The sequence below is a fragment of the Anthonomus grandis genome, chromosome 12 (genome assembly GCF_022605725.1).
Source record: "Anthonomus grandis grandis chromosome 12, icAntGran1.3, whole genome shotgun sequence".
Classification (NCBI taxonomy): Eukaryota; Metazoa; Arthropoda; class Insecta; order Coleoptera; family Curculionidae; genus Anthonomus; species Anthonomus grandis.
The window spans coordinates 3,852,812-3,874,005 of record NC_065557.1 but is presented as its reverse complement, the minus strand read 5'-3'; the positions used below and the strand labels follow the sequence as shown (position 1 = coordinate 3,874,005).

The 21,194-nt window shown below is 30.2% G+C and overlaps 2 protein-coding genes across 8 annotated transcripts in view; one reads left to right on the top strand and one right to left on the bottom strand.

The window, feature by feature from the left end:
* LOC126743390 (uncharacterized) overlaps positions 1-21,194 on the top strand; it is a 444,135-nt gene that overhangs the window by 260,369 nt on the left and 162,572 nt on the right. The window lies entirely within an intron of this gene.
* LOC126743398 (uncharacterized) lies at positions 1,035-8,050 on the bottom strand. The gene is made up of 3 exons (XM_050450474.1): positions 7,926-8,050; positions 7,720-7,865; positions 1,035-1,397 (listed from the first exon to the last, which is right to left on the bottom strand). Coding segments are annotated over exons 1-3 (345 nt in total). The 5' UTR covers positions 7,928-8,050; the 3' UTR covers positions 1,035-1,200.

The following is a 21,194-nucleotide window of genomic DNA, read 5'->3' as shown; positions in this document are numbered from 1 at the left end:
TTTTATGAAATTATCATCCTCTTACGATACTTTAAGCTTCATTCCACTACACATGAATTAGTAACACGTAACATTTTAGCATTCGTATCATTCAATATCGATTAGTAGCTTTTCCAATGCGAATCCTATTTCTGACTTAACCAATTAACAGTTGTATTATTTTATAGGATTTTGATGAAAGTTTTATTTGACTAGATGATCTTTGAAGAGATTTTTCTGCTTCAGTAGTACATTAGTCGCTTGTGTCTTACAAAGGCTTTAGGATCTATAAAAAGTTGACAAGTAAATTTTAAGGAGAAAAGAGTTGTTTGGTTATAACTTGTAGTTGCTCAAATTGTTGACTATGGATCTCGTTATATATATTCTGGATGATCTGGAAGAAAGTGCAATTATTTTCCTGTGAAAAATTCCTCCTGATAGTCTTCTGTCTCCTCTCTTAAGTCTCCTGTAGGTGTTGAGAACTCTAATTAACCAAGGATTTGCGATAGACTTATAAGAGAAAGTTTGACTAAAGTAAGGTTTCCTATAAGTGAAGAAAAAACCCGTTTTATAGTCCTGTAAAGGTCGTAGTTCTGAAAAAATGCAGGTTTTACTTGAAATAAAAACTAAAAATAGAATTTTTTGTTTAAATTGTATGAAATATATCCCCTCCCAAAAAATCCCTTTTTCCTTTTGGAATTCCGTCCGTTCGATAAAATAAAAGTTATCGACCGGATATCCGGTAACATATAAAATTTAAAAAGATCCGTGACGTTTAATGTAAGTGGCCGTTCGAAATGCATTCGACTCCAGGTGCATTCGAGGAAATACTGCCTCGATTTCCGGGGTAACGGCGAATTTATTTCCCTTTTGCCCGATACAAAACCTCATCGTAATGGAGAAAAATTTGAAATTTATCGGTTTTAAAATGCCTAGGAGTTATTGGATGTTTCTCGGGGACCTTTGAATTGTGGTTTAATTATTTGCCTGCCAATCACATTAGCAGGTTTTTATGCAAAAAACTCAAAATTTGTCCAAAAAAAAAAAAAAGTTGGTCGATTGAGAATATTTATTTTATTTAAAAAAAAAAGTTTCAGAATAACAATAATAATTTTTGTCTGTTTTTTATTAAGAACTTTAAAAATAAATTCTAGGCAACCTTTAAAAAAAACTAAATTTAATCGGAAATCCTTAATATAACACATAGTTGACAAAATTCACTTAAACTAAATTAGGGTGTTTTTTAAAAAATTCGTCCCACTCCTTCGCGTTTTCACAGGGCCATCGCATCAGTTCCTCCCCTTTGGTGTATTTCGTGCACCAAGTGCCGCTCTCGTCTTTCAAGATGCTGCTGATACCACCGGAACATTCGCACTTTGGCAATTTCGGCATATTACACGGCATCACGTGGAATTGATCTGAAATAAGAAAAAAAAGCTTAAAAGAAAGGAATTTCGGAAAATTGGAGTTCAGCCATTATAAAGAAACCGATAACATAAGCACCTAAATCACAGAAACATACCAAAAATAAATTTCAGAAATATAAAAGAAGTCTTTTTTATATAATATATATTATTGTTTGTTTAACGTGTATATTTAATTAAATGGAAAAGTGGTCGCATATGATATGTGTCGAAGGGAAAAAATTGCAAAGCTTGGAATTAAAACTTCAAGGGTTCAGTTTCAGGGCATAATTTTGGAATCTCATCAATTTCACGGTACCAAAAAATTAAAGAACCTTTTTTACGTGAAGACTATGAGCCTATATTTGCCAAGGTTGATCATACCAGTCAAAAGTTAAAGCTAGTCTTGAAACTCAGACACCATCAAAGTTTCAAGTCCTTTAAGAGCGAAATTCACGAAACATTCTTGGCGCCCAACAGTGGGATTGCAAATTACACTTTTGTGCCTCCAATAATTTGACAATAAATTATTAAGCCTAGCAGAACAAGTTCTTTTCTTCTTGCCAATGTTTCGGCCTATATTATGCCATCATCAAGGTAGTTTGTTTAAATTCGTAAATTAAAATTTTTGCAGGCAAGATAAGCTTCGGCCCATGTACTATTCTTTTATAAATAATTAAGTCGCTTGAGTTTTGCAACTTCTAAATTTACACAGTCCAGTTCTCAAGCCTTGTAACCAATATAACAAAATTTCCGCCTATACGTAGAGCTTGCAATACATACGACTCTATACAGGATCTATGCGATATATTAAATACTCTGTTGAGTGATGCAAATCAAATAAATATAACAAACATGTATTCTTTGGAAATATATTTTCTTAATAGTTGATTCTTTGAAGTAAAACTTATTTGCCAGACTACTCTCAAATCAAAAAACATGTAATTCCTTAGAATTAGAATTAACGAAAAATTTTGGCGCCCAACAGTATGGTTGCGGATCAGTTTTTTGCATTTCCAATAATTTATTGTCAATAGAGGGTAGCAAAATAAGTTATTTTAGTTTAGCTAACTTTTCAGCCTAGAACACGCCATCGTCAAGGTATTATAACAAAAATGTATGCCATAAATGAAAAGGCTTAATAGCATTCAAATTGAGCTGAGTGGTGGCGAGGGATTATCAAGATGTTTGCAAATTTGACTCGATATTTGGCCATTTTAGTTCTAGAAATATGGTTGTAACTTCTTAAGCCCATATATAAACCAAATACAGGAATTTTGTACTCTTTGAATGCGCCACCTATTCTCCTTAATAATAAAAAACTCATAACATTGCGGTAATGGAAATTTGAAAGGATTCATTTTTAATGCATGACCGCAGATGATTTACTAATTAAATTAAAATCATTATTAAATAAAGTCACCGCCATAGGTTTATCTTGTATAAAATAATTTTGTGTCATCTGTGTATGCCTGTACTTTGTAATAATTTTAAAATATTAGAAAGTATTTTAGAAACAATCTACATTATATTAAAGAATTTATTATTGGAAAATATTTTTTTGGAATCTATTAGAAAGAAATGATTTTATTAATTAACAATACCCCAAAGAACAACCGTATAATTTCACTTTGTACAGCAGCAAATCATGGTTTAAGGTATCAAAAGCTTTTGAAAAGTCAAGGAATATCAGGTGACTTCAACGGAGTAAGGCCACAGCATTTTTTTATCGGTAGCATGAACAGTTTCCTCTATAAAGTTAACTAAAGCAAATTATGTACTTGATTTTTTTAAGCCATACTGGCTTTCAGGAACAATTCTATTAGGATTAAGAAAAATATGTATCTCATTAAACAAAATTCATTCAACAGGCAAGGAAGGTGCATATAGTCAAAGTTTAGTGTTTTAAATTTAGTGAAATTATTACTTGTAATCACCAGGCACACTTAGACATATTTCATAGGCTCAAATCTCCTCTACTGATTGCTTATTAAGCAACATGGTTAATATAAAACGAGAACCTTTATTGCTTAAGAGTCTTGAGCTCTCTTAGCAAGTTATTCCAAAACCTGGTTGCAATGTACTCACATGATTTTTGATAGTTACCTTACCTAATCTATGCCGTGGTACTCTTAAATTGTCAATTTGTCGTATATTATAATTATGATAAAAACTCCTTTAAATACACTGGCTGACCTGTTTTGAGAATTCTATAAATAAAATTAAACATATGACTCTTTCTCCTATTTTCCATATTTAAAATCATAAATGGATTGAGGTTTTTATATCCACTTAATCCATTTTCTTATTTTTGAAAACCGTATTTGTTGCCATACACTAAACATGTGGAATCTAAACAATATAACTTATAATAAATTGATATTAATAAACAGGATGTTTTTTCTATTAGCAATTTCTTACGTAAGGAAGTTATTGTTATGATATATGCCTTGAAAAAAGTACTCTTTTAGCGTATATAATTCATGGAAAATGTATCCAGAATGAATAAATGTCCAACCTCTTAAGAAGTAGGCCCTGAAGGTCCTTCTCCTTAATCAAGAACTTTTGTAAAAAAAATCTATAGCTATGTGACAATTACATACATAAAATAAACATCATCTTACAGGCCATTTAATAAACTTTAAGTTGATATAATACACTTTAAAAAATATTAAGGTTGCTTTAAGTAAAATAAGGTAGAAATCCCGAAGATCCAACTTCTTAATCAAGAACTCTTTTAAGAAAAATATTACTTTCGGCAACTGTGATACAGCTACACTCATATAATAAATAACCTCTTACAGGCTTTACGTGGACTTGAACACTGTTCCCATTTCAGCTACAACCATCTGCAAGATACCTCAATTAAACACCTTTCCAGACTATTCGGTATTCCAAATTCCTTGGATAAGCCCCTTTTTCAGTAGAGCTAGAATCTCTTTTCCATCAAACCGACTGTACTGCTGTTAACGTTTAATCTTTTATGCATCTAAAACTTGTTCAACCAACCAAGTTGTCTTAAGCATTATTCGATTTGCTACTGAAGCTATTGTAGAAATATTCCACTTATTGGCCTTTTCAGATAGTTTTGTGTCAAAAAACAAGAGATCGTCCTTCCAGGGAGTTGCCTAACTGAAGTAAATCAGCAACAAAGATGGTTTATAGTTTATATAAGATTGATCTCCAAGATGTTTTGTTGTAAGTAGTGTTTTACTTGCTCTTGATAATGACGGGGTTGCGGGATTAATTTTTTAAAGGTGTATTAGAGATGTTACAGTCCGCTTGTGACCTGATTAGACATGATAGGCATATAAAAAGTAAAATAGGAAGAATAGTGAGAGGCTGAGAAGTGCGTAGGACGAGAATAAAAATTGAGTTTCAATAATCTAACTGTCTTTCCAGAGAATTTCGAATACTAAATAATATGGAAAGGTTGGATAGAAAGGAATTTTGAAGCTTATATTAATTGATAATCCATTAGTACTTCTTTCCAAGTGATCTTCTCTAACACAGGGAACATAAATTAAGAAAAAGCTGAGAAGAATCTGAAGGCGTGTAAGCAAATCTAATTTTCATCAAACAAAAAAGATAAAATATTAAAATTTATCAGTGAAAATGTCTTTCCAGAGAATTTGGTATACTAAATAGTCTGGAAAGGTAGGAGAAAGTAATATTTTAAAAAGGATTTTATTGGAATTAGAAGTAGAGTTAATTTATACATGATCTTTTTAACAATTAATTAGGAAGGGTTAAGGGAAAAGGATCTATAGGTTCTAGAGAAGGACACCTTGGAAGGCAGGAGAACCTGGAAAAGAAAATGTATTTATTGTAGTATTAAAAGACATAAAAATTACAATGTAACAAGTTCATTTTTCTGTTCAATAGAAATAATTTGAGCTAAAGCTAGAGATAGAGCTGAGGAGGGCTTGGAAGTATGTAAGCCAATAAGTTCTTCATTATAAGAAATAAAAAAAAAATTAAATTTGAATAATAAAAGAGCTTTTCCAGAAAATTTGGAATACCAAATACTTTGGAAAGGCAGGCTAAAGTGATATTTTAAAGATGTCGTCAGTTGAAAATTTAACAGTGCCTATTTCCGAGTGATCTTTTAATATAAAAAGAAAATAGGATCAAAATTGGAAAAAATTAGACACGGAAGGTCATATCTTGCTTTTTATGGTTAAAAGTGTCATGAATATGAAGGTGTGTAAGCGAATCAATTTTTCATCATCTGAGAAAGATAAAATATTATACTTTTACAGAAAAAGAGTCTTTCCAGAGAATTTCGTATACCAAACAGTCTGGAAAGTTAAGGTAAATTGCTATTTTAAAGAGGATTTTAGAGGAAGTAAGAGTGGAACTCAGTTATAAATAATCTTTTAACCAAGGAAGAGGGTTAAGAGAAAAGAATCTATACTATAGGTTCCAGAGGAGAATTCCTTGGAAGGCAGAAAAGCCTGGAAGAGAAAATTTATTTATTGTAGTATTGAATGAAGAATAAAAAGAAAATATCAAAAAGGAAATTTGAAACCCTATGAAAGGGTGATTATTCTCCTTCACATTAAAACTAACTTGTTAGAGCTGAGTAGAGCCCGGAAGTGTCTAGGAAAATTATTTCTTTATTATATGTAAGAAAAGAAATCATAAAATTTAATTGTGATAAGCTGTTTCCAGAGTATTTGGAATACCAATTAGTCTGGAAAAGTAGATTAATATGACATTTTGAAAAGATTTTCAGTGGATGCATATAAAGTGTTTATTGCTAAATAATCTTTTCAAATGACTTATTATGATTAAGTGTGTCTGCTCTTCTTTTTTCTCTTCAAGGATATCAAATGCCTGGAAGAACTTATTAATTTCTGCATATTTTCTGATTAAAACGCACTCATCAGCAAAACCTCATTTATTCGTTATATAGAGGTTTTATTTTTAGATTCTTTGTAAAATGTATATTTTACTCTATAATACAGATCAGTAGCAAAGAACGTTTAGTGATGAACACTTTTTAGACTTTTGCTAAAATCAGCTACAAAATATGTCATTTACACAGCTTTCCAGACTATTCTGTATTCAAAATTCTCTGGATAAGCTCGTTGCTCATTAAAATTTAAATGTCTTTTTTATGGCTTCATTAAAACTTGCTTTAACCTTTAATCTTTTACACAATCAACCACTTTTGAGAAAAGACATGAGGTAGAGGTCCTAAAAGTCTAACTTCTCAATCCCGAACTCTTGTAAGAGATATGTAATTTTCTGTAGCTATGTAAGAGCTACAGCCATGAAATAAACGTCATCTTATAGACCCTTTAATGAACTTTGAGTTGATATAAGAAATTTTAGAAAATATTAAAGTAGCTGTAAGTAAAATGAGGTAGAAGTCTTGAAGGTCCAACTTCTTCGTCAAAAATATTATTTTTTATAGCTGTGGTACAGCTGTAGTCATGACTGAATAAATTGTGTCGTATAAGGAATTTATTATTTTATAAATTGGTTCTTTTTAAAAAGACCTAAAAACGAGCAAAATCGGTTAACAAATATGAAGGTTATGGCTGCTTTTATTCTCTGGACACCTGTAATTATTTTCAGCCTTTAATTAACTAAAATTATTTGTAACTTTGTCATTTTTGATTGAATTAGAGTGAAACAAAAACCAGTACTTAGAGAACTTTTTTTTCCATTTAATGCAGCTTAAATGAACAAAATCGTCTTAAAAATTAATAAAATATTATAAAATAAACCACCTGGACACCTGTTTCAAACGGAATTAATGCCCATAACTTTGAGGTTGATGATGAATATTAGCAAAGAAAAACAGATTTAGTCTAAAACAATTGACGATGATCGTCCTTGGCAATTAACTGCACATCACCAAGGTTTATTAGGACGTATTTAACAAAAAATGAAGGTATTTCCCAGATACATTTAATAGCATAAAAATATGTTAGGTGTCTAATTTAAAAATTTTGAGATATTGCGTGTTTAATTTTGTCTAAGTTGAATATGGAGTTTTTTAAAGTAATACTCTGAAAAATATACATATTTTATTATAGATTTTAAATCATTGAAAATTATTTTTTTCTTTAACTGAAGAACTGGATGAATAGAGAGTTATTCCAGAGTATCTTAAAATTCAAACTATTATTTCCTAAACACACCTTTTTTTTTTAAAAGTTCTCTCGCACTAAACAACACAGAAATTAAGTCCTAAAAACACAAAACTTCACTAACCTAATTACCTCAACCCTCGCTGGCATCAAGCCATTTCAAAATTAACCCGCTTACCCCAAACACGAAGAGATAAGAAAAAATAATTTAAAATAAAAAAGAGAGTCCTTACCTAAGGCGACACACTGCAGTCCGGATTCCCCAATTTCCGCCTGATAGTCCTCCCAACATTTACATGAAGATGTGGAAATTACTTTGGCCGAATAAGCGAGGGACAACAGGAAACTCCCGGAGAGCAGTAGGAGCACGTAAAACGACCTGGAAACCAACCAACCCGAGGGGGAAATTTATAATATAAAAATCGGTTAGTTTTCTTACATTTTTCAGTTAAAAATTAATGAAGCACCGGCACTTTTAGCAAGAAAAACAACAATTAAAACGAGGATTCTCACTGCGAATGAATGACTTTATTTTTCTTGGGTACCCGAGTTACCTGTGTCGACTAACTGGTTTTCTTTCATAGTGCGAGAGCATAAGTAAGAAAACTTATATAAATTACACTGTAACCCTTTAGAATACAACCCTTTAAGGAGTGTTTGTTTTGTGCAGTTCCACTAACAGAAAAACACTTAAATAGCCTTTAAAATACTACTGAACCTCAAGGGTGCCAAAAGATAAAAAGGTGTTTTCTGTCCTCGGGGCTTGTACTATATGCACGTGATGTCTTCATATCAGTGGTAGCCATCGTTGAATAAATTACGCGGAACAAGTTCACTTGATGGTGTAAAGAACCGTTGACACTTTTGTATGTTATTTGCAACGAAAATGGGTTCCAAAAGGGTTTTAGTTGAATGAGAATGTTTGTATTTATATATTTCTCTTATATCAAGAATTGGGGGCATAAAATAAAACAAAAAAACGTGATTTTCTGATGATCAAGACTAGTGGTTTTGATTAAATTTGTCAATAATTTGGTGATGGATTAGTTGGTGAAAAATAGGTGAAAATGAATAAAATTATAGTGGGTCTAATATAATTCTATAGGATTTTTTACAACAATTTCGTGTTTTTTGAAAAATCAAAAATGCTATAATAAGTTGATTTAACTAGGGAATTAGGAATGAAAATTATCTAGAAAACATAGTAAAGAAATACGAGATCTTATGGACAGAAGAGGAAAAATTATTAAAGGCACTCCTGACCCTAAAGAGCTAAATAAAATTATAAATATAAAAACACAGAACTAGTAAAAACAGTTAGTTCTTAAGACGATTGATACAGAGCAGTTACTCAGAATACACCAAACAAAACATACCAACGAAAACACTACAGAATAAAAATTTAGTAAATAAATATCGGGAATTTCTACAGTACATTAATAGTAAGAAATAAGTGCAAAACCCCCAGAAGCAGATTTCAGAAAAATTCTTAAAATTGGATCCGAAAATTTGATTGACATCACATAAATGAAGAACAAGGATATAATGGTTATTACAAGTGAAATTATGAAGCTGGGAGTAACTGCAACAATTGAGTCTATTAAAATCAAGTGATTCCATTACATAAAAAATTTAAATTTATAATAAGGATTATAACATAGAGTCTTACTAACAAATTAGGTGATTACCAACCTTCTGAATAGCCTTGATTCCATAACGTCTTTAGTACAATTAAATATATTCACTCAATCCGACTATTAGTGCAAAAATGGAACAAATGCAACGAACCACTACACCTTTTGTTGACTATATTAAGGCCTTTTATATATTGTGTAAGTGATTTTTGAATAATAGCAAAAATTGCCTTTAAAGGAAATTTTATTAAAACCAGATTGGTCCAAGACCTTGCTTCACAAAAGTGGCTTTAAGTTACAAAGTTTTTAAGCTAAAAAGGTGCTTTATACATCAAATTCATTTTCAGGAATCTCTTTATAGTGACTTATAAGAATTATTATAATATTCACAGTAGTTTTTGATTAATAGTAAAAAATGCCTCTAAAGGAAACCAGATTGGTCCAAGACCTTGCTCTACAAAAGTGGCTTTCACGAAGTTTTTAAGCTAAAAAAGTTTTTTATACATTAAATTCATCCTCAGAAAACTCTTTAAAGTATGTTGAAAGAATTGTTACAAAATTCAAAGTAGTTTTTGATTAATAGCAAAAAATGCCTCCACAGGAAATTTTTCTAAAACCAGATTGGTCCAAGACCTTGCTTCACAAAAGTGGCTTTAAGTCACAAAGTTTTTAAGCTAAAAAAGTGTTTTATACATTAAGTTCATTCTCAGAAAACTCTTTAAAGTATGTTAAAAGAATTATTAGAAAATTCGAAGTAGTTTTTGAATAATAGCAAGAAATGCCTCCAAAGGAAATTTTTCTAAAACCAAATTGGTCCAAGACCTTGCTCTACAAAAGTGGCTTTAAGTCACGAAGTTTTTAAGCTAAAAAAATATTTTGTACATCAAATTCATCCTCAGGAATCTGTTTATAGTGTATTAGAAGAATTATCAAAATATTCAAAGTAGTTTTTGATTAATATCAAAAAATGCCTCCAAAGGAAATTTTTCTAAAACCAGATTGGTCCAAGACCTTGCTCCACAAAAGTGGCTTTAAGTCACGAAGTTTTTAAGCTAAAAAAATATTTTGTACATCAAATTCATCCTCAGGAATCTCTTTATAGTGTGTTAAAAGAATTATCAAAACGTCTAAAGTAGTTTTTGATTAATAGCAAAAAATGCCTCCAAAGGAAATTTTTCTAAAACCAAATTGGTCCAAGACCTTGCTCCACAAAAGTGGCTTTAAGTCACGAAGTTTTCAAGCTAAAAAAGCGTCATATACACTAAATTCATTCTCAGGAAACTCTTTAAAGTATGTTAAAAGAATTATTAGAAAATTCAAAGTAGTTTTTGATTAATAGTAAAAAGTGCCTCGAAAGGAAATTTTTCTACATCCAGATTGGTCGAAGACCTTGCACTACAAAAGTGGCTTTAAGTCACGAAGTTTTTAAGCTAAAAAGGTGTTTTGTACATCAAATTCATTCTCAGGAATCTCTTTATAGTGTGTTAAAAAAATTATCAAAATACTCAAAGTAGTTTTTGATTAATAGCAAAAAATGCCTCTAAAGGAAACCAGATTGGTCCAAGACCTTGCTCTACAAAAAAGGCTTTAAGTCACGAAGTTTTTAAGCTAAAAAAGAGTTTTATACATTAAATTCATTCTCAGAAAACTCTTTAAAGTATGTTAAATTATTAGAAAATTCAAAGTAGTTTTTGATTAATAGCAAAAAATGCCTCCAAAAAAAAATTTTCTAAAACCAGATTGGTCCAAGACCTTGCTCCACAAAAGTGGCTTTAAGTCACGAAGTTTTTAAGCTAAAAATGTGTTTTATACATTAAATTCATCCTCAGGAAACTCTTTAAAATATGTTAGAAGAATTATTAGAAAATTCAAAGTAGTTTTTGATTAATAGCAAAAAATGCCTTTAAAGTAAATTTCTGATTTTTCGAATTTCGATAAAATTTTAATAGTGAAACTTTCACCTCATTTAAAAAATTTATTCAATAAATACGGGCTCCATAGACAAAAGAAATTATCTAATTTTTCTCAACACTTTATTTATTAATTAAAAAACCGTGAAATAAATCTCTTATTAAATTAAATAGAGAATCCGTGTATCAAATTTATATATTTTCTGGTTTTTGAGTTATGGCCATTAATTAGGTGGTGATTTTTTATGAAAAAAATCCCAAATTTTTTAATTTTTCTTAACACCTTGTACTTTAATTAAAACCCTGTAATAGGTGTCCAATGAAATTAGTTAGAGAATCCATGTCTCAAGTTTTCAATTTTTATCTTCTTGGGTTTTTGAGTCATGAGCATTTGGTATAGATTAAAAAAATATTCCAATTTATCTATCCAAGTTTATTTTACTTAGATTTACATAATAGTACCATGTCTTTTAATATACAAATTAAAAAAAGTACCTTATATTTAAATAAGGAGCTGATCTATTCCTATATGTTACTGTAATAAGAGTACCAAATTGCTAGTATTTTTGGCAGAATCACTAATAAGACTAAAACTTTGATTCTTCAAAATCAATTAAAACGAATACCATATTAATGAATTCAATATGATTTTTTTTTGTTTAGAATTTTACAAAATTTTAACAATTTTTGAAACATCATTGGTGGTCATAAAAATTAATTCCAGTACTGAAATCAAGTAAAATTTCAATGAGTTTATTTTAATTTTTACGAATGTTTTGTGGTTTTTGGGAGCCATTGATAACCCAATAAATTGTTGAAATAAATGTAAAATCCATTTTAATTATTTTTTTAAAGCATATTAGAGGACACAAATAAAATATATTTAAGAAAAAAATTACAACAAATCTACAAATAGTGCATTATAAATTTAAACCTAAATTAAATTATAAAAATTAGTATTCACCGATAAAAAAAAATATATGCAAGATTTTTTACCTCAATTTCCATTTTTATATTGCCATCATCACTTTAAGGTATCAGAAGAAATGGTGATGAAATAATGTTTTTTCTATGTAATTAATTATACTAAAATAAAATTTCCAAAAGGTATAATTTTCCAGGTATTAGTAGAAAAATGGCATATGGATATATCCAAAAAACCTGATCCAAAATGTCCACTTATTTTTTTGCCCTTAATCCGCCTCTCAATCAAAGATATAATGGGTCAAAATGGAAAACCCTAATTTTCACTTCTCTTGTCAAAATTTTTTATATAATTTAGCCATTAGTAATTAAGTTTCCATTAGTTTCAGTTAGTAAGCAGTAAAAATAAATCTTAGTGTCCGTGGAATACTCCTAATATAATACTTCACACAAGATGATGAATGTATTAAGAAATATATGTAAGGCAAAATATTTGAAGCTGATCAATTAAACATTACTCTTATTTGCCTTTACTATCATATTATAATAATGCTATGGTATTGATCCTTTTGGATTTCACCAAGGCTTTTGACAAAGTAAACCATAACTTACTCTTCTCTGTATTAAGATATATGGGTTGGAAAAAAAATCTTCAGTGTTACGCAGATGACCACCAGTTGAATTTTTCATTTAAAAATATTGTTGTGTGTCTTCTGACGGTTTACATTTATTTTGTAACAATAAAAAACATTTTATTATCTGGTAAATTAAATACTTTTGCTAATTATTAAGGAGCATCTGGTTGTAGGCTAAAACCTAACCTCCAATTATCAATGTCATACTTATAACAGAAAACCCAATTCATGTGCACATCTGGTTATTGAAACTGAAAACCTTCTGCTAAAGTTTATTCTAATTAAATAATTTTATTCTGTAGTGAAATAAAGGTTAATCAAGAATGTCGTTCTTCCACATTTCGGCTATTTTAATAGCCATCATCAGATACGGATCTATTTTCTTGCTAATTCACCTATTACTCCAAATTCAGGTTGTAACTAAATTTAGACAAAAATTTGACATGACTGAACGTTTTTAATAGCTGAATTTTTCCTTCCTAGTTTATTGCATCACAAAGGCAACCTAATTTTCTGCTCAAAATACGTCATAGTGAAATTCTTTCTTGGATGCGCCGGACAATATTTTTATATAGCATAATAAAACATTTCCAGTAAAAACACTATAAATCCCACTGTTTACCTACGACGGGGACATACATATCTTCATTTTTAATGTCATTCCAATTTTTACCTGTAGTAAATCTCCGGTGGAAAACAACAGATTTATCATTATAAGTTTTCCTTGGTGGCATCTGGATACCTATTTCTGGATAGCATCAAAAAAAATCTTTCGTTTAGAGCTTAGATTTTGAAAAACCCTAAATAATTTTTAAACGCAAAAAAAGTTAATAAATAGTATACAAGTTTTATTAAATATTTAAGTTTTCACCTAAAAATGCAAAATTTAAATGTCTAATTTACTATTAACATATTTGAATTTTAAAGTTAATTAGTGAATATAAATTAATGAAATTATTTAATTATTTCCCAATAATGCATAATTTAATTGTATATGACGCACATTTTCTTGAGGAAAATTTGATTTACTTTTTTAGTTTTTGATATTTTTTCCCGATCTCTAGTGAGAAAAATTATAAAATAAGTAAAAAATTAAATACTGGTGAAAATTATTAATATATAATAAATACAGCTAACAATTAAAAAAATTAATTAGATGCATAATTAAAATTTATGTCTCTTATTTTTTTTTAAGTAAAATGTAATGTAAGCCTTTCTCGATCTTTGGGTTAATTAATGGAAAATTTTAAAATATTTACGAAATTTAAAAAAAAATGGACAAATTAATTGGCGAATAAAAGAAAATGTTAAAAAATTGAAGCAATAAATATAAAAAATTAAAAACATTAATATCAACAAAATATTTAAAATTCTACAAATAACGATTTAAATTAGAAATATAAAAAAAAATTATTTGTTAATAAAAAACGTATACGACTCTTTTTCTTTTATTCTTCAAAATCATTGCATCTCACTTTGTTCTTAGAAACAAGTAATTCAATTATCAAATATATTTAGAAAACAATTAATCAGAAAAAAACAATCAAGAAATAATACTTTTACTTGAATTAGATGCATAATTAAATTGCATCTGACTCTCATTTCTTTGAGAAAAATTAATTTACAGTTAAAACCTACTTACTTTCCTTTTAGTGAATTATGTGAAGAGATTTCCTGAGGATGAATTTCGTGACAAGAACTCCCTTTTGCAAAATTCACTGTTTTAGTTGCGCTATGTCTGATATTATTTCTATCTATGATAAATTGAAAACTATTTCGGGCAATTTAACGAGGTTTGCACGTAAAGTTGAAGAAATTCTCAAAGAACAGTTTCATGTACTAAAAATTATTGTAGCTTAAGAACTTTCTGAGTTAGACTCAGATTTATGAGGGGTGGACCTAGGCGAGATCTCTATAAAAATTTGTATAGAGACTCTCTTGAGGATAACTAAAGAAGTTTTTAAGGGATTTTTATATTTCTTTCAAGAAATTATAGTAAGTTCTTTGAGGATAAATATGTTGCCAAAAGTTCCTTTTTAGGTGCAAAATTCATTGAGATACAGCTGTTTCAGTTGCGCTATATCTATTATTATTTCTATCTATGATAAATTGAAAACTATTCCAGGCAATTTAACGCGGTTTGCACGTAAAATTGAAGAAATTCCCAAAGAATAGTTTCATGTACTAAAAATTATTGTAGCTTAAGAACTTTCTGAGTTAGACTCAGATTTATGAGGGGTGGACCTAGGCGAGATCTTTATAAAAATTTGTATAGAGACTTTCTTGAGGATAACTACAGAAGTTATTAAGGGATTTTTATATTTCTTTTAAGGAATTATAGTAAGTTCTTTGAGGATAAATATGTTGCCAAAAGTTCCTTTTTAGGTGCAAAATTCACTGAGATACAGCTGTTTCAGTTACGCTATATCTATTATTATTTCTATCTATGATAAATTGAAAACTATTCCAGGCAATTTAACGCGGTTTGCACGTAAAATTAAAGAAATTCCCAAAGAACAGTTTCATGACTCAGATTTATGAGGGGTGGACGTAGGCGAGATCTCTATAAAAATTAAACAATTTTCATACAGACTCTCTTGAGGATAACTAAAGAAGTTATTAAAGGATTTTTATATTTCTTTCAAGAATTTATAGTAAATTCTTTGGGGATGAATATCTTGCCAAAAACTTTCTTTTAGGTGCAAAATTCACTGAGATACAGCTGTTTTAGTTGCGCTATATCTGATATTATTTCTATCCATATAAATTCCACTTTTATCCATGATAACTTGAACACTATTCCGGGCATTTAAATGAGGTTTTTATTCCAAATTAAGGCGGTTACTAAGGAACATTTTTGTATATAAAGAATTTATGTAATTCAAAAGAGTGTACATGCCAAAGCAAGGCAAAAAATTAAATTTCAACTTAATATTTTTTTTTTCACAAAATTAACTAATTTATCAAAGGATATATTTAATGAAAAAAAAAATGGCTGATAAATTTTAATGATAACGCCCTTAAGCGTCAATAAACTCGTGAAATTACCCCTTTAAAGAGCTCAAAGGGAGCGTCAAACCTTCGGGATAGTGTGTATATATACAAAACGGAAATCGTGCAAACCTATTATCCCGTTTAATATGCAATCGGGTCATTAAAGAGGGTTACGGCCCTTGAACACGCGATACTTCCTTCATTTTCGCCCTTAAGGGCCCCCACTTGTTGGCGTCAAGTTTTCCATTTTTCTTCTACTTCTTCTTCATCCCACTTCGTTGATTTAACAAGGATAACGATAAAATAAATAAATTATCGAATAATTAACGGTCTCCCATCCCACCGTGCGATGATTTATGATACGAACCGCTTCTGGAAGCCGGACAATGCAAAAACGGATAATTGTTTCGGTGTTCCAGTTTGCCAGACGCTGCCGTCGCTGTTTTGCCCGTTCTATATCTTGGATTTTAGTAAATTATTGTTCCATATTTTGCACGGGGGGAGGTTGGACCGTTCGAGGGTGGATCAGAATGGATTTACTGCACCCCCGCAGCGTTCGTTTGTCCATACGTACCTACCTGGACGAGGGGGTCGTTGTTTGTTTTATGGATAGGAATGAGTTTCTGGATTAGAGGTGTTGCATTGGTGCTTCAGTAAGATTGATTGAAAATTTTTCGAATCCCCATTAAGTTAAAAGGAAATTAGCAAAAAAAAAATTCTTAAATTGCAATTAAGATAGTTTGCAAATAAGGTGGAATGCAACGTGTAGCAATTAAGGTGTGTTACGTATATTTTTAACTTTTTAGCTTTTCCTCCACGTTTTATACACAATGTCCTTAATTTGTCCCCTTGAAGTAATAGTCTAACACATTTAGATCGGGAGATCTAGGTGGACATAGGAATAAACTATCCCTTCCAATACGGCGATCTAAATATATATTAACTAGAAAATCATGTAGTTATACTTATTAGGTTAATGGGAACATCTTCAGGCAAGTTAGTTGGTAAAAAGTTAAGACGTGATTTACCATTAAATTGTTCGTAAATAATAAATGGCTCAATAAATCTAATTTAAAAATTTCTTCCAGTTAGTTGGAGAATGCTCATACACCATTGGCTGTAACTGCATAAAAAAATTATTTTCTTCATGAAAATCTCATGTGAACTATATTTTTAGTCCTGTAGGAATATTTCTAGAGTCCCTTTGTTGATTAATCCTGGAATAATAAATCTATTCCTTTTCTGGTATAAAATGCAATTTGACAAAAGTAGGTGGAATTTTAGCGCCCAACATGTGAATATCTTCAATGGATCATATTCTACAAATACCCCAAAATAATATTCAATTTTTAAAATTTCAATTTGACCAAAGTGTGTGGAATTTTGGCGCCCAACATGTAAATATTTCTAATAAACCATATTCAACGAATCTGCCAAATAGTGTTAGAAAGGAATATTCAATTTTTAGTATTGAAACAATAGGCGATAAACTCCCTCTTGCCATCCCTATTTAACATTATTATCTTCTTGAAAAGTTATTTTTTACACAGTAAATCCTATTATAGAATTGAACACATTTTTCGACGTTACTTTCCAGGCCAAATCCTCTAATAATAAATTATATGTGGCAAAAATTTCAATTTAACAAAAGTGTGTGGAACTTTGGCGCCCAACATGTGAATATCTCCAATACAACATATTCCACGAATGTGCATAACAGTATAAGAAAAAATAATTCAAATTCTTGTATTGAAACTATAATTAATAATTTTTTACATAGTTAAGGCTACTATAGATTTGAACAAATTCTTAGACTTTACTTTTCAAATCAAATCTTGGAATAATGAATATATCTAAGAACTATATTCCTTTTCTGATGAAAATTTTAATTTGACAAAAGTGGATGGAATTTTGGCGCCCAACATGTGGGTATCTCCAATGCACCATATTCCCAAATATCCCAAACAATATAAAAAAAGAATATTCAATTTTCAGTACTGCACCTGTTGTATTTATCACTTGATTGAGATGGAGAAGATATTGACGTGAACATATAGACAGAATGGACCAAGAGAAAGAAAGAGACAAAAACCAGCAGGCCAATGACCGTCTAAGAGATGGAAAGATAGCTGGAACTCAATCTCATGGGATTCAGCCTTTGCAATTAACAAACCTCCTTAAGTCTCTCTTTTTGAAGTATAAGAAGAAGAAGAAGAAGAAGAAGAAGAGACATAAACCAGAAGAATCCTAATAGAATTCTGGAGCCTCACCAAGAGTTATCAATAGACTTTTGACATGCTAAGAAATCATCTTGGACTAAATTTAGAGGACCTTTGGGCTTGTCGCCTATATCTCTCTGAAGAAAACATGGTTTTAATTTTTTTAATTAAAAACTTTGCATCATAGGAACAAGCACTTTTAAAAATGAAGCGTTTCTCGATTGAAACTTTTGACACGTTGCAATTATGGACAATACAGAGTTGGATTGTTGACCTTAAAACGTGTAAAATGTTAAAACATATGTAGGGGAGGGGTGAAGTTATTTAATACCAGTATAATGCAAAATTTCAAAAGGCCCTTTGTACGGCGAGTTAGATATGAACCTGTCGAGAGCAATACAGTTTCCGTGCCAGTTTTAAAACTGAAAGTGCACTTGACATGACGATTATTTCACTCGAAATGATTACGTATACGTGCGCGAGTTATGGCGCCTAAAAGGGTGACATGTTTTATTTTTTTTTTAAATAAAATCGCAAATAAAGTTTCCTATTTGGCATTATCGTCGTTTGTCTTGGTAGGGAAATCGGTAAAGTTTCCGTTCGAAAATTTAAAAGGGTATTATTAAGAAGTTTCTTTGGGATTTTCGGTTCTTGAATAAAAAAGTTTTTGGGTGAAGAGTTCGTGAGAAAAAAATTCATTAGGATCAAGAATATCAAAGCGTTTTTAGGTATAAATTAAAACAGCTGATGCACAATAATAGTCAATTGATTTATTAACACACTGACACTACTAAACACGATCACTTACTACTACTAGAAATATTTATTTTCACACTATTATTTATGCCCGATTTAAATCTGGCGCCAATATTCCTCAACTGTCAACTGACTCCAGGCGGCTCCTTACATCCTCGGCTGACCATGATTCCGGAAGATTCGCTGACCTTCCACGCGTCTCCAGAGATGTCGTGCGTGATGTTGTGTAATTTTCTTATATCATATGTTTTACGTCACGTCATCTATCATATACAAGACAGTTGGCGGGAAATTCAAACCATCCTAAATAATTAGTTTATTCTAACATAAGTTGTAAAAGACATAAAAATTAACATAAAATAAATACGAAGTCGTAATCTTAAAACATTATTTCATAACATAAGAGTAAAATTAGGCGAGTTAAATAGAAAGAAAAAAAATAAGAGAAAAACATAATATTTTTCATAAATACATAAATTAAACCTAATTGTACACAGACCGACTAAAGTAGCAATAACGTTTATTACATAAATCGCACAAATTATAGTTAAACAATTAGGGCAAATCAGGGTTAGTATCATCATCATTTTTCGCCATTTTCGTTATCAAAATTAACCCATAAGTTGATAGGATCCGCATCAAATGTCCCTTCGAAATAAATTTAATAAGTTTTTTTGAATTTTAGTAACAATTTCTTATTTGACCTATTTTGTAACTTCTGGCCATTATTGCTTGTTTAATTGTTGATTTTTCGCTTCTTCTAAGATGCCTAATAACCTCTTCGGTATTAGTAGTTCTTTTTACCTTTAGTTTTCTCTAGCATAGTAGTCTAAGTGTACAGTAATATATAGCCTATTACCTTTAAGAATACTATGTACTTAGTATATCTAAGTTTTCTTGAACTCTCATCATCGGTATACAAATGCCATGAATAAAGACAAATGTTTTTTATTCCACAGGGTCTTTAAAAACCATTATTATAAAAGTAGAAGGTTATAGATATAATATAATGCTTTTTTAGGATCTAAGTAAGTAAAATACTTCTTAACTGAGTAATTTGGTCTTTGATAACTGGTATGACCCAATTATTTTTAAACCCAAACATTTCTTAATAAGGACAACTTTCCTGGTGAACTATATTCAGGATGACCCTCTCTAGTAACTTCATCTCTCAACATGTCACAAACCATAAAGACATTTGAGCAGTAACCTCTCCATTTTTAAAAGTCAAAGATACATTTTCCTGATACTTTAAATTACGACCAATGAAACATTTCACAGGTAAAGGCATCATTACAAAACAGTAAATTGAACTCAGTATTATGGCCTAAAATGACACAGGAAGTTATTGATCTCAAAATAGTAAAATTAGTATTACTGCACCTATAAAATCATTGTTATTCAGCTTTTCTAAAGCAAAATTTTAATTATTTGCACTTAATAAGTGAAATAACACTTCCAGGATCTAAAGTATCATCAGTAAATACATTCAACCAACGTTGGCTTTACTTCCAAATCCATATTTTAAGTAGAATATTTTGCCTCTAGCAAGTTTCTTGCAATAGGAAGCATAGAATCCATTAATGTTACAATTGAAACATTCTATGAATTGAAAAGTTCCTTCTTATTTAGCTCAGTTAATCTTGCAGGTTTTGGTTTAGGCACCTTCCTATCAGTAATACGAGTTTTCCTAGCACTGTTAATTCACTTATATGAGATCATGTTCTGGAACAAACGGTGCTTATTAATGTACACTTTGGACATCATAAAGTTGCTTAGTCCCTTGGAGTATAATCTTATATAGTGACAAACCAAGATGCCTTTAAGTGAAAATATAATGTTACATTTTCTTTAGGATCCTGGACTCACTTCTGCATCTCTTCCATAAATCAGTAGTATTTTTGGAAAAACTAAATGTCATTTTAAAAGATCCCTTAAATGTTTTCCAGTTCAGGATTTCCTCCCAAGACTCCTTCGTAAGATCCAGTATTTAGCAGCTATATTATACGCAACATAGTTTGGAAAATAAAGACTATAAAGACTCCCATTAAAGACTTCCATGGTATTGGAGAAATCATGCATTAGCCAGTTAATATAACCAGTGCCAAAAAAAAAAAAAAAAAAAAAAAAAAAAATTACATCCTCTTCTCTGGATCAAAACGCAGCATATTATTTACATTAATATTATTATTTCCTGTAGGTAGAGTTTTACAAGGATTATCTGGATCTGGATGCCTCAAAATTACGGCTTTTTTTACTAGTCCAAGATCAGACTTCAGACATCTTTACTTTGTCATTTTGTGTCTTCGAAACTTAATATCAACAATAATTTTATAAACAAAACCTGATGGTGATAATTTGAATTTTCCGTTTCTATTAGTTAACATATGAACTCACACTTGCTAGGATTTTGATGCTCTAAAATATATTTGAAATTATGAAACTGTTACTTTATTTACACTTTTTTTGACGTAGTCCTGTTTTTTCAAATCAAAAACAGGTTGTCTTAAAAAAGATCAAATTGTTGTTTACTTGTATATTTAAACATGAGGAATTATTGTTGAGTCTTCAAAAAAATCCAGTCGATAGTAATATGAAGAAGTAACTTATTGAAGGATTTTAGAATTAGACTTGGG

Coding starts and splice junctions, on each gene's coding strand:
- LOC126743398 (XM_050450474.1), bottom strand. Junction 1,398..7,719: donor ACTGCAGTGTGTCGCCTTAG/GTAAGGACTCTC, acceptor TTCTTATTTCAG/ATCAATTCCACGTGATGCCG.